The sequence below is a fragment of the Oryzias latipes genome, chromosome 2, assembly GCF_002234675.1.
Source record: "Oryzias latipes chromosome 2, ASM223467v1".
NCBI classification, from domain to species: Eukaryota; Metazoa; Chordata; class Actinopteri; order Beloniformes; family Adrianichthyidae; genus Oryzias; species Oryzias latipes.
This window is the reverse complement of record NC_019860.2, coordinates 16,212,848-16,227,479: the sequence shown is the minus strand read 5'-3', so window position 1 is coordinate 16,227,479 and position 14,632 is coordinate 16,212,848. Positions and strand designations below refer to the sequence as shown.

The following is a 14,632-nucleotide window of genomic DNA, read 5'->3' as shown; positions in this document are numbered from 1 at the left end:
GTCTCCACTTACCTCCCATAAAACTAGACCAAGAAATGACCCTCTTTCACTTAAATCCCGCAAAAGACTTTGTATTAGGGGATGAAGAAATAAACTATCTTCAAGGACACCTGGTTTTAGTCAATCTAGTTACGCCATCAATGTTATTTTTTAACAAACTGCAGTGAAAATGTTCATAAATTGTCCATAAAGAACCCACAATGTTATTTCTTTTTTAAAAAGCAGTTTATTTTAACCCAAATAATGAAAAAAAAAACCTCAAAGGATTGTTTTTAGTACCTCCTTCGTCTCTGCTCCGCTCCATGTTCAAGTAATAGAAAATAGATCAGTCTGCCAGCTGCTTACAGCAATGCCTGAGACCGCACTTTACACATTAAAAGGAGTTAACATTCTCATGGGAATGAAGGATCGACTGATCTCTTTGTTTGAAAATGTTTCTTTCAACACGTTTCTGTTCTTGGTAAAAAGACCTGTGATCTGCCATAAGAAAAAAAATAACTCTGAGAGGAACCCTGCTGATACCACTGCCTCTAGAATGCCTACTGCAGAGTTCGACATGTTCACCTCAATTTGGAACACAAAAAACGTTAAGAACATTCATATTTAGAGATATTGTGAAAGTGTGTTGGTATGTATATCCTTGTTTATCAATGTTTGACATTTTTTTTCAAACAGGCTTGTTGAGATAAAAACGCTGCTGGAAAAGATGAGCAACCGCCTTGTCCTGCATGTTTTGTTAAAACTCCAGCTTTGATTTAACTTTGAGATACAAACACCTTGACGTTTTCTGGTCCGGGTCACTTCAAGTTGTTTGCTTTGGCTTTTCACAGATTTCTGGCCAAGCATTGGCAGCAAGAAGGCTTCATCAGTACAGGTCCTGAACTGAACCAATCCAATATATACCCTCTAGATGAAGAGACGTACAGTCAGAGGGATTCTACCTCCTCCTCTTTTCCGCCTCGCAGGTGGATGTGCTACCAGATCTGCTAACATTTAAGGTGCTTTTTGCTGGTCATGTCATTCCAGATGCGGTGCATCTCCTCAGGGGAGATCTGGTGGACGGTGACCACGCGTCGGTATCGACATAGGCTGTAGGCCATCTTCCAGTGGTTGAACCCACTGTTCTGAAAGGGGTGGATGCCCAGCTTACGGAGGCAAACTCCAACATACACGTCCTCCAGGTGGAGGAGCCTGGTGTGCAAAGAGATCTTGTATATGAGCTCAGCTACATCTGCTGAGAAGACGTACCCGGTGCCGGAGCAGAAGGGTGGGTATTTGCTGTCGGGATAAAGATCCCGGGGCATGTACCACTTGCTGCGTATGTCTCTGATCGGCCCCCCGTTGATGACGTAACCTGTAAAATACCTTCTCCTAGGCTTGGTGGTGGGCTTCAGAAGGTTGTAGATGAGGTTCTCCATGTTGACAAAGATGTCACTGTCCGTCTTGAGTACATATTGGGCCTTGGTGCAGTAGGTAGCCACCCAGCGCATACCCATCAGGGTCTTTAGCGTCAGGTTGTGGTACGAGTCAATAAAGTCCTCCACGACTACATCATGAAAGATCTGACTCTCCTGCTCCACCATCTGGTTCAGGACAGCGTCCATGCTGCGCCCCAACAAGAAAAGGGCGACCACTCGCACCTCTGGAAAGGTGCTCTCATCCCCCCACGTTTCTCTTATTGCCTGCCGTGCGTCAAATTCCTTGTGGGTGGTGCTGATCAGGATGACCAGGAACGGCGCCTCCGTCTCGCACTTCTTGTCTTCGTTGATGAGGTAGCCGAAGTCGTGCGGGTTCAGAGAACGTGTGCGGATGTTGCTTAAAGTTGCGTTCTTGTTCTCTTTGGGCGTCTTGCGTACTGGAAAGGCCATCTGGCTGACATATGAGGATGAGGGGCGGGACACACTGAGGTACCACAGGGCGCTAGCCCAGCAAACCACTGTCAGCAAGTACAGGCATGAGACCTTGGACGGCATCGCTGTTCACTTGGCTGGCATTACCAGTGGCCGCAGTGATGGAGAAGTTGAGGCCAAGCCTCCATGGGTCGTGTTAGATCTGGCAGCTCGCGGCTGCCTCTGTAACACCACAGAGATTTTAAACAAAAAGCTTCAGGGCTGTCCAGGGCTGACGTTTAGACGGAGCATCATGGAGGTTTCTGTTCACGTCTACAGCCCCACTGAGTCCCATCCCAGCTCCCTGGAAGGTGTGCAAGTCCTTCTTACCACCACCTGAAATGAGAAAAAATGCAATGTGTAAGACGACCGTGTCCTTTGGATTTGTAACACTACACATTACAATTTTTGTAGAGGCATTCACTGCAGAAGAGCTGATGACATATTTAACAGCCCTTTTATTCCCCATTTCATTACACCTCATAAACTAAGTTGAGAGGTGCGGGCCCCCTGTAGTGCATTGTTCCATCAAGAGTTATGATGAGAGCATCCCGGTCTACTGCCACGTACACACCAGGCATGTATTGCACATTCAAGAACGTGCTATTTTAGCTGTGTTTACACTGGACTGTTGTTCCCTGATCCTACACTTGGTGTCATATAATTTCCCCAGACAAAAACAAAACTTTTACTTTTTAAACGGTCAGTACTTTCGTGTTTAAAAGGACGCTACCCGCACGTCAATGCCAAATCCGAGTGCCTGACTGGTGAGAGTTCAACTGGTTTGACTTTTAATGTGCATTCAATGGTCTGAAAATTCCTTAAAAACTTGCGTAGTGATGCAAGAGTTTTGAGACACACGTTTACACAGACTTTTCAATGAAAGTGGTCGCTTGAACGTGCGTTTCTGAGCCTGGTGTCTGCTCCGACCAACAACTCTGTGTGCACACCTCCATCTTTCCTTTTTTTGACCCCCCGGGAGACAGGCAGATCTGAAAAATCAGACTGTCAGAAAGAGGGAAAGACGGATGGATCCAGAGAAGCTGAAAGGATCTCACGGGAAAAGATTAAAATCCACTTTGTCTAATTCCTCTGTTCCCAGCCTCTTCGCCCGGCCTCCCCTCCCCTCAATGTCAAACCAAGCTTAGCATCTGGGTTTTACATGTTTTCCTCTATAATGAGCAACCAGTGCATTAACTGAGAAACATTGCTTCGTTAATTGAAAGGGAGCCATATGGACAGCTTGAGCGGAAAATATGACAACCGCATTATGTTCTGTTGGATTCAAATGTCAGTTCGCATTCAGAGACTGTGATTGATTAGCAGCGTTGAGGTCTCTGATGGCCGGAGAAAATTTAATCCGTCTTCACAAACTGACTTATTTGCTCCAGACTTAATTTCTTGTGATGTGACAGCAGCTCAGGTCATTGTTCAGCATTGGAGATGCGCAAAGAAGCCTCTGGTGCTCAGGCGTACGACGGAGGAGCTGCTAAAACAGTGGCCAGTTCTTTTTTTTAAGCTGCATGATTTGTCAAGTCTTGTGGGACGCAGTGGTTCTTTTCATCATTTCTTTTACTTATTCCACTCTTTCCCCCCTACTATCTCTGACTGAAGCAGAGTCATCAATCTCACGGTCTAGTAGAAACTATCTCATCATGGCTGCTTTTCTACGTCTCCTCCCTCTTCATGCCCTCGATCAGTCTCTTCTCCACTAAATATGGGGGCTTGATTTGTCTTTTTAGCTATACCTTCCCTGTGCTTCTCTCTTTAGCGGTTCGTCAGCTGCTCTTCCCTCCATTGTCGTTTGGTAACTCTCTTATATTTCTCTAACTTACCGACATTTACCAACACTCCATCTCTGCCTCTGCTTTTCCCTCCAAAGTCATGATTTTCACAGCTGCTCCACAATGCTCAAACTTTAAACTTTATGTCCGGACTAACCGATATCCTTTCTTAATGACCCTGTTTTCACACTGCCACCGTGAAAGAATTAAAGGACAGCTATGTCGTTCAATGGAATGATGTCACTTTGAAATGGACCCGAGATGCCCTCTGAGGACCGCTTCATTTCCAGGAAGTCAATGTCTGAAGTTGCATCTTGAAGGATAAGGGCATCCTTTCAATTCTGCCCTGGAGGATGGGAATGACAACCGTGATCTCGGCATGACTGAAAACCCTCAATTAGAGTCAAAGGTATCAGATTAGCACCAAATCTCACTATATAAGAGATTCACACATTTTTGTGTGGCTCCAGTCTTATTTGTGTCTCTTTGTGTCGACTTACAATCTGGTACCAATAAGTAAAGGGCAACAAAAAATCTGATGGTATAAGGGGTGAGATGCTGATTTTAATCCTTAATTGCTAGAGTCAAGAAGATTCGAGGCTTAAAACAGATAGTTTTTAGACTTTTTCTACAAAAAGAGATGAATTAAAATCTATAAACCAAAGCGGTTACAAGATGTAAAGATACACACAAGTCCCCCAACCAACAAGATCAATTTTTTCCCCTTTCGGATGATCCAGACATAATCTGTGACCTTAGTCGCCTGTAGGGTTGTCCAGTCCCGTGGAGGGTTGTAGACATGAGTGGACGCATCTTAAGGGGAGCGCAGGACATGATGAACATGGATTGTACTATTGACTAAGGAAGAATGCTGCACACATGGTATGTTCACGTGATGCGTGAACTGTGGGATTAACTATCGGTTTCAAATGCTACCTAAACAGTTTTTAATTAATTATTAATAAGTAAACTTGTAGTTCAGGGTCTTACATTTGTGTTAGACTGAAACCCCAGACTGGAACAGACTGAAACCCCAGTTGGCAGCGCACCACACCAAACCTCTTTCAGCAGCTCTGCACCAAAACAACAAGAACCATTATAGGCGACTGTGGTGCAGTGTTAGGGCAGTCGACCTCTGATCAGAAGATTACAGATTCGACTTCCGCCTTGCCTGCTCATGTGTCAAATTGTCCTTGGTATCAGAACCCCACCTTGCCGCTATGCAAGTATACGCCATTTACCATCTGCTGGTAGATGTTCACTCACTAGCCTTGTGGTTGTTGTTGATACAGAGCTCAACGAGGCCTCTACAACTCAGTTTTAAAGATGGGTACCGAAACTCTGTGCCAAGTTGGTACCGGTACTGCCACATACAGAAGTACTGGTACATATAAAAACACGGATTTTTAGAAAATTCTATAGCCAATCAATTTACCTTTCGAGCAATTATGGGTAGGCTCATAAAAGAAGGGCAAAACTCTTGCCAGTACAGACCTTAATCCTAACCCTAACCCTAGGGTGCAGAATTTTGTACTTCACCCTTACTAACCCTTGGGTGTTGTTTAAGTATTCTTTATGACCGGTTCCCCGCAGTACGCCCGTAGAAAGAATCACAAGAACATTTTCACTCTATGGGATCACCGAGAGGTCTACAATCTTAAAATTTTGTCCGAGCCACCTGCGCCCCCAGTAAAGGTTTGCCCAATTTTCACTTGCAGACCCCCCCCCCCCCCCATGCACCCATGAGGGCAATTGGGAATTAGGCATAAAGTATGAAGAGTGAAATGTCTTCAAGAAAAATAGTCGGTTCACTTTTGATAGGAGTTCTTTGGATTACAACACTATAAAAGTGCCACACTGTGTCTAAGAGTGCTACCATATGGTTTGTAATAAGAGCCACCCTGGCAAAAACTCTCTAATAACTCCAATCTGCAGCGTAATTTTGCATCAACATGCAAAGATTGCAGTTATTTTCACTCAAGCTGGAGTTCTGTTGTTCTGAACTGGTTGTCATGACAGCACGGTGACAAACTGGATGGGAGGCACGGATCAGGGCGAGCTGAAGAGGAAGTGGCGGAGACATCCACTGTGGTGTTAAACACTAACAATGAGTGTTTCGGAAAATAATCCCTCCACCCCCACCCCAATTTACGTCACCGATTTTTTTTGAATTTTTAAACAACTAATCTTTTATAAACTCAGATCACTACATAATGGGATAGTTTTGCCACTTCTACACACATTCACAGTTATAGCTACCATAAAGCATCATTATTGGTGTCCAGAGTAAGTGATAACTAATGTTCTATATTTTTAAAAACTGCACCAAGAAAGCCATTGCAATGGGAACTTGCTGGAGATTTTTCATCACAACTTTCAGACTCAGACGTATCGACCAAAAAAAAACATAGAAAAAGAGAGTAATATTGAGTCAACAGAAGTGGAGAGCTTGGGTTCAATAGTGTCTTTTGATTCCACTCATCTCTTTTTACAAAGAACAGTGGCGGGGCACTTACTTCTGCTCTTTCTTCAAAAGGCGCTCTCGACAACTAAAAGCTTAAAAGATAGATAGTGATTAAAGTTGCAGACGACCGTTCTTCTAAAATCGAACTGATGCATGCAATCAGCAACATAAATTCCACAGATACGTTGACGCTCTTCTCATTCTGCCAAACTGCAAATTTCTCCATTTTCGGCATGTTCCATTTTTCTTCCTTAAAGGGTTTTATGTCTATTTCACTGGATAAACTTAAAAAATGTAGAACAGCTCTCCTCCAAGTTAGGAAACATGTTAATGATTGATTGAGTTTTTATGACAACCCACCCCCCTGCACACCCCGCCGCCATCATCCTCCCAACTAAATTCTAGCGTGTTGTCAAACATTTCCATTCTGATTGATGTTTATGATTTGTTAAGAAAATTGACTACTTTACGCAGGAATCAAAGGCCTTGTAGTTTATCTTTAGACATTTATAATTGCTTAAAATTCTTTTGAAATAAAATACTTATTTTTATCAAATATAGATATTTTTCCTTTTGGAATTCCATTGGTTAAATGGAATCTGAAGACTTTTGTATTCATTTAAGGGATATAATTTTACTGTTTGAATGCAAATATTCATCTTTTAAGTGCAGCTTTTCTTTAGTTCCTTTTATTTTCAAACTTTTAGCATGCTATCTGTCCTTTTTTTGGTTTATCGATGCAGGTTTTGTTCAACAATTGTTTTTCTTTAATGCATTCATGTGGGATTTGATTAAAAAACTGAATTATGCATTTTTCTTAGTCTTGCTAAAGTTTGAAACAGTCTAATCTTTTTAAAAAAGTGGAATATCTATGACTGGGATAGACTGGCGACCTGTCCAGGGTGCTTCCTGCCTTCGCCCACAAGTGGCCGGGAATCCCGAAATGGAATAAATGGAAGAAGATGAATAAATATCTATGAAAAAAGGCAGATTTTTATCTTTTTTTATTTTACTTTCCCATTAAGACCAGGGCAACAGAGATCAATGCATTGTCAGAAATAGTCCAACATATATATGCAACTTCATCTGTCCATCTACCATATTTAGAAGCCTTAATATCTTTTTTTTTACGTGTCACTACAAAGGTTCAATTAATTATTACGACAAAGTTTTAGGGCCAGTTTACAAAACAATGTTTTTTTTTTAAATTGCGACTTTCAAGTCGTAAATTTACGAGAAAGAAAGACATTACTGTAAAATTACGAGATTTTGTAAATTTACTAGTTTTTATCTTGTAAGTTTACGAGATAAAACTCATAAATTTACGACTTAAAGTCTTGTAAATTTACGAGAAAAAAGTCATCGATTAACGTGGAAAAAACAACACAGTTGTCTGTTTATTGGAGCCAAGCTAGAAGATAAAATACGTGGAGCCTTTTGTGAAGCTTTATTTCCGGATAGGTTTAAAAAACAAAGAGATTCTGAACCTTTTGGCGACTTAAAATCAGATTATTGTCAGTGTAGCCGTCTTTACGGGGTTCGGTGTCGGGAAAGCGGAGTTTCATCTGTAAAATAAGGAGCTCAGAGACACGTTTGGGTGTAGAGGACCGCTGCAGCCTTTATTCTCCTTTTCATTCACATAACTTGAAGTTCATTTGTCATTTCCGTCATGAACCTGTCATCCGAACACCAATGCAGAAATACACAGTGTTACATGGAACGTTATCAATAAACATTCAGCTCACCTGTTCAATTGAGTTTAGTCTGTCTGCTCTGCTGCTGCGCGGCGTTCACTTGTTGCTGCTCTGTATGCTCACTCCGACTTTAATCTCGTAAATATACAAGTTTTTTTTTCTTCGTAAATTTACAAGATTCTTTTCTCAAAAATTTACAACTTAAAATCTCGTAATTTTACTTATTTATTTATTCATTTTTTGGTGGCTCTAAAACTCCGTCGTAAATTATAAAGCCCTTTAACACAATTAAAATTGAACAAAGTGCTGTACATTAAAAGCTACACATGATAAAAACAGATTTGATAGTAAATAAGTGAATAAAAACATAAAAGCCAAATAAACAAAAGCATGAACATAATTCAGTGTAAAATAACAGGGCAAAATATCATGACTAAAAGCTTGGCTATAAAAATGAGTTATGTCGACTTTTAACAATGAACAGTGAAGACGCTTGTCTAATATTTAGCGGCAAAGCACTTTCTTTTAGACCTCAGTACTTCAAGGAGAAGCTGATCCACTGATCGGAGACACCGGGCTGGAGTGTATAGAGAACGAAGCTCAGCCAGGTAAGGCGGGGCAAAACCACTCAAACATAAAAAAAAAACCCAATAAGAGAATCTTAAAGTGAACTCTAAAGCCAGTGAAGGGGAGGACAGATGTGTGCTGGTGTGATGTGGTCACTCTTGCGCGCTTTGACCAGGACACAAGCAGCTGCGTTTTGCAGACGTGGGAGTGACGGCTGTCTGTTCCCAAAGAGTTACAGTAATACAGCCGGCTCTGATGAAGCCAGCGGTTACTGTCTTAAAAACAAATGATTGAGAGTTAAGTGCAGTCACAGTTGTTTTAGCCATATCAGTCTATATTTTTTACGTGTTGCAAACATGGTTGGGAGTTACAGGTACAAGGAATAAGCTGACGTGGTTAACATGCAACATGTTTGAAACAAGAGTTACAGTGAATGTAGTTAATAAAGTCTCACTTAATAAAGGACTTTACTGCAGTGTTTAAGTTAAACTGCTGTAGATCTTCAACCGTTTCGATTTGGGAGTTAGTGCAGTCCTAGTAATGATTGTTTTAGTGGTATAGGTCTGATGTTTTTGTGTACCAAACAACGTTTGGAATGATGCTATGTTGAAAGAGACTTAGTGCAGATCTCGTGAATCTTGCTCCAGGTATTTTTCTTTTACAGCTCTCTTCCGATATAGCCAAGACTCTGTATCATATGATTCAGGTCGGGCACAAATCACAATTATTAATTTATCCTCCATGATCAATTTTCAAACAGTTGGCACTTTCCAGTGAATAAAGGGGACGCCATTCTTACATCACTAAATCTGAATCCCTGACTGGGTTAAGTTCAGCCTGGTTTGGCTTTTAAATCGTGTTCGATATATTGGTCATAGATACTTGCATACCGACAAGTAAAGGCAAGGATTTAAGTATTTTGATAACACTTTTCATTGAAGGTGGTCACTTGACTGCATGTTTCCAAGGGCGGTGTGACCGTACCTTTACAGATATTGTGTCACAAGTTCTAGAATCACTGTGAATGCAGTTGATAAAGTCAGATTGATCATTTTATCTCTTTCTCTTTTGTCTCATTTCAAGCACCTCATAGTTTATTACGCCTCATATATGAGATAAGTTCAAAAATAGACCCTTTCTTTATGGTGGGCCTCATAATCCAGTGCCCCCCATTGGGCGGAAAATACGATAGTTGAACAAGAATACGTTGAAATGTCCCTTTCACGTTCAAAGTGATCCAGTTTTTGAAGACAGATGACCTCCAAAGCAAACAAAAACACTATTTATGCTGCTTTTAAATCATTCTTTGAGTTATTTACTTATCCTATTAAGTCAATCCTAACCCTCAGCAAGAAAAATGGCGGCCAATTTTCAATGTGCAAGGCATGATGGGACCGCAACGCAATTAGCTATGAGAAAGTTGTGTGCCAGAGATCTTACTGGCAATGCACAGTAGACCTCTATAAATCCAAATCTATCAGATGCCTAATACATATTTATAGCTGTAAACATTGAAATAGCAATAATTTAGAAATCTCATAGATGTGAAGTGCCCAGTGGGTAAATGTTATGCTATGATGTGCAATAACACAGGCATACGATTTGATACAACACCAATTACTTTTTGAATACAATATTTGATACCAGTTACTGGTCTTTTCTTAATGGTGAATATTCTTTTTTTCAAGGAGATTATTTGTTAACCTATAAACAAATACCATCAAAAACTAATTGGACAAATGGGTCAACCCGAACAATATTTATAAGGGTTAAAGTGCAAGGTTAAAAATACAGGTTGCTATGAGTAACACGTACAGCTCACAGCTTCTCTGGTCATGCGACTGATGGAATAGTTCAATATGCTGTGGGCTAGGGGGTGTTCCGGTACAAAACCTTGGAGTAACTCGTCTAATAACTAAACATATTTACAAATGACACATGCACTTTTGTTTTTTCATTTACTAATAAGCGACTGATCCTTTAATAGAATAGGCGATACCAAAATGTTGATACATTGGTATCAATAATCCCATCATTAGTGAATGTTTTTGTTTAATCTCTTCTGCTTACCAAGGGAAAAAAAGGTCAATTTCTAGTATTTGTACAACAAAATAAAAGATTTGTGCCCAATTTGGCCAAAAAAATAGAATAAAATCCACAGTTTCGTCAGTCGATATGGAAGTTTACAGAACGTGCAGCCAACCGCTGCTGTGTTCTGGGTAAAAAAAAAGGCAGCTTTTACCCAATACAGGTAATCAGCAGCACCAACATCTACACACCAGATTATATATGGTATTAAATGCTGGTGCAAGATCATGGAGATGCCTCCTAAGCGCTTCCCATTTCATAGAATGCATCATGACTGACATCCCAAAAGCAGTCCAAATCAAACAGACAGACGTTGATTTGTGTGCTGTATTGTGTTTTTTCAGTAGCGGGGAAGTGGGTCATGGGAAGTTTGAGGAGCCATGAATCATCCGTCTGCTACAAGTGACCTCCATGAGGTAAAAACCTCGGAGGCTCCTGAGATGTGGGAGTTTCAGTCTCCTTTAATGTTGCACCCCATAATTGATCGCAGTCATTAGCGCGCCGTGGAGTGACCTTGCGTGCCACGGGCACGGCCGCCGGGACGTGAGTCAGCGAGAGCGAAAAATGTGGCGGGGTTGATGTTAACAGGCCGCGCTGTGATGGCGCCTGTGTGCGCCAGCGTGCGTGTGCGTGTGTATATATGTGTGTTGTTTTTTTTTTTCCAGGCGAGCTCGCAGGGCGAAACGTCAGAAGGTAAATAAATCATATTCCAATCTCGCCGCTGACATCTTACACCCTCGCCGCCTGCTTCCACATCTGATGATTGGCAGAGGGAAACAGCCAGACTCCGCCGCCCGCCTCCATCAAGCCGTGGCTTTCATTTAAAAGTCGCTGTCAAAATGCTCATTTCTCCTCAGCTCCACATTATGAGGTGGTAATAGTATTTGAAAGCCTGGCATTACCTGTAAATATGTTTCAACCGCAAATAATAAACAAGTGGTTAATGGATGGAAAGCGGGGACTCCCTCGACTGGAGTGGATGAGATGTTGTTTTTAGAAAGTGAGCATATGCTTTTTGGTTAGAGAGCAAACTGTTTTGCTTGAAAGGAAAAGCAAACAAAAGCGACTTCGATTTCAGCCAATAGCAATAAGGCCAGCAGACGCCTGATGTGCTGTGATAGCATGTTGGAGTTGGAAAAAAAAAACCTTATATGAGCTTTTGATTTTTTTATGATTTATTTAACAAACCAAAAGCAGCACTCAATTTGTATGCTTCCTAAAATTATCTTTTCATCCATTTTTAAAGTATTTCAATGCAAAAATAAAAATAATAATTATGGAGTTTATAGCCTGTCGTTTTCCAGGAGATAATTTCTGCAGAGCGGCAGCAGGTCATTAGAAATGTTCTACTGAGGTGTGGCCGAACTGTTGGTGCAAATGAATCCCGCTTCCCCTTCCCCCCGTTGCTGAGAGCTCTCTGTTTACATTTTCTTCCGCTAGCTTACAGCCCGTCAAAACCCCAAACTAAAGCTTTCAAGCAGCAACAAGTGTTCAAGCAGCCCCTTCCAATGAAAAGTCTATGTAAACGATCATTTTGGGCTTCCTCGTTGACTTGCGTTTACGCATAGCTACGCAAGTTTTGATGGCTTTTTTGGGCCCTATATACATTCATTGCAGGTTAAACCGGGTCGAACTTTGACCAATCAGGGACTCGGATTTGGTAGTGACGTATGGATTACATCTCTTTTAATTCACGGATGGCAGGAGTCAGAGCTCTGTCGCCCCCTCTGGTCACTGGTGGGAGCCATCTCCGTTATACTGTCGCACTTCATCCCCCAGCCGCCCCAGTTCACAGTTGCTGGCTCACCTGGCTGTCATTTACAATCACTGAAACGAGTCTTAAGCAGTGCACCGAGCCTCGCTCACTGCAAAGTATTCTTTGTGCCACTCTGCCTGCATACGGAGCGTTATCTCCTGACCTGTCTTCTCGTATTCCTGATTCTCATTCTCCTCCAACTCTGTCTGTCGCCTGCCCACGCCTGACCTATGACTATTGCAGCCTGCTCCCTGATATTGTTACGCCAGTGTCTGACCTCTGCACGCCCGACCCTACTTAAGCCCCGCGGACTTTTAGCTGTGCTTGACTCCTATCATCCTGTCTGTGCTAACAAACCAGCTGCAGTTGGAAGCAGCCGTCCGCCCGTTTGTGACACCGGAAATGCCATCTGTTTAAAAATTGATCATGAAGGAGAAATTAATAATTGCAGTTTGTGCCCGGATGGAATTCGATGATATCATTTTTCGGAATTGGGCTGTGAAGGAAAAAGCCTGGAGCAAGATTCACGAACCAAAACTTTCTTCCAACTGTAGGTGGCGGACATGCACCGGTAAAAAGAATTCAAAAAAGAAGAAGCCCCTCCCAGTTTGTCTATGTAACAAACACAACCTTTTTTAATTGCATTTTTTCATATGCTCCTGATTAGAATAAAGAAATACTAACAAATGGTATTTTAAGCTTAATTGTCTGTATATAATCACTTTATCATCCATAAAATGCCACAAAAACTTATTTAAAACACCCAAAACACAATTTTTTTGGGAGTGGGTCTTTAATAAAGGATGCAATGATTGCTGAAGAGCAGCACATCCAGCACTGTAATCTGTATTGCAGGCCACGGGATGGACACTCTGGGCTTAGCAGGAAGCCTTTGAATGCAAAGCAGCTTAAGAGTGACAGAGGACACCGGGTATCGACAGCAGCCAACAGATTTGGCTGCTGTTCGGAGGCCTGATGAGATAGACCCGCCTGAGTTCTGATTTGACAGCAAACCGCTCTAAAGGCAGATCTGTTCGCCACCAAAAGGCTCTTGTGGAAATGTTTTACAAGACAAGACTATTTGAATGCTAAAATTAAGTTAAAAAAAAACAACAGTTGGCTAATTCATGTAATTCATGTGTGCTAAAGTTAGATCTTCAAATCCTGATTTCATTTTTGTGTTTAAACATTTTAAATGATGCCTGATATTGATTACAGATGCAAGTGTAGTAACCATGGCAACAGTAACTTCTCTTTTTAGTCATGCCTTAACCTATTTTGACTCATTGATTTTTTTGTTTTATACTCACATAATTAAGATTTAACATAAATTTGATCATGATACCAACCAGTGCATTTATACCAGGGTCAGTAAAGCGTCAACACTTAAGCTTCCGGAATGAATCCACTTTAGAAACCAGACTAAACGTGTGCAATTGAGTATCTATTGACCACACTGTTAAGGGGCAACCTCAACATTTTTTTGCACTCATAAACTGAACTGGGGCAATTTTTACACATTTAATTAGAAGTTGTGCACAAATGGCATGTGGCCTTTTGAGTGATCATACCCTTTGAGTGATCATACCCTTTGAGTGTCATACCCTGAAGAGAAGATGGCGGCTCAGCATCTTTTTAAAGCGTACTCACAAGAAACCATAAGAAGGGTTGACCTTTACAGGTGCTGTGAGTTTTTGGGTGGTCATGGAGGTTCTCTGCTGTTGTTTAAGTGTTCTCTATGACCCGTTACCCATAAAATACCCGTAGAAAAAAATGTGTGTTAACCATTTTTGCTCACTTAGCGGTCTATGATTTTGTCATTTCGTGCAGGACACCTGCGTGCCCCATGCAGGTTTGCCTCTTTTTCGCCTCCAAACAGCTCGTATCCACCCGTAAGGGCAGATGTAAGTAAAAGCTTTGAGAAACTGCTTGATGGGTTGGATTTTGGTATAATGTGAAATACAAATGGAGATGTTCAGAAACAAGATAGGTCAATAGATCAAAGCCTAAAGCACTGGTTTTTTCACTGACACTTCTGAATTCACCACTGTCAATATGCTCTTTTTCAAAATATCAGCATTTTGTTTCTTGCCAATATTAAATAGAATCCTGTTTTTTTGTCAAAAGTTCATAGCATCTTAATTATCAACCTGTGTAGCAGTTTTCTTGAAACCTCCAATGGTGATTTGACAACAGTACATATACTGAACGCTGCCCCTCCTCCCAAACTGTACATGACAACGTGATTCATGCAAATAATAAATAGCCCGGGCGCAATGGGTGACATTGCAGTTATACAACTAGGTGCGGCATCAGGGTGAACTGGGGACAAATCTCCAAGACGGAACGCAAATTGCAACGCTAATGCGGCTGCGGGGACGAAGGCTCGA

At 41.5% G+C, this 14,632-nt stretch overlaps 1 protein-coding gene across 4 annotated transcripts in view; it reads right to left on the bottom strand.

The window, feature by feature from the left end:
- Positions 1–206: 206 nt before the first annotated feature.
- The window catches only part of LOC101163306 (beta-1,3-galactosyltransferase 1-like), a 148,540-nt gene continuing 134,114 nt past the window's right edge, over positions 207–14,632 (bottom strand). For all 4 annotated transcript variants that reach the window (XM_023965349.1, XM_023965358.1, XM_023965352.1 and 1 more), the window contains one exon: positions 207–2,225. In XM_023965349.1, the coding sequence (XP_023821117.1) occupies positions 987–1,973 (987 nt within the window). In that variant the 5' untranslated portion in view covers positions 1,974–2,225 and the 3' untranslated portion in view covers positions 207–986. The remainder of the gene's footprint in view (positions 2,226–14,632) is intronic.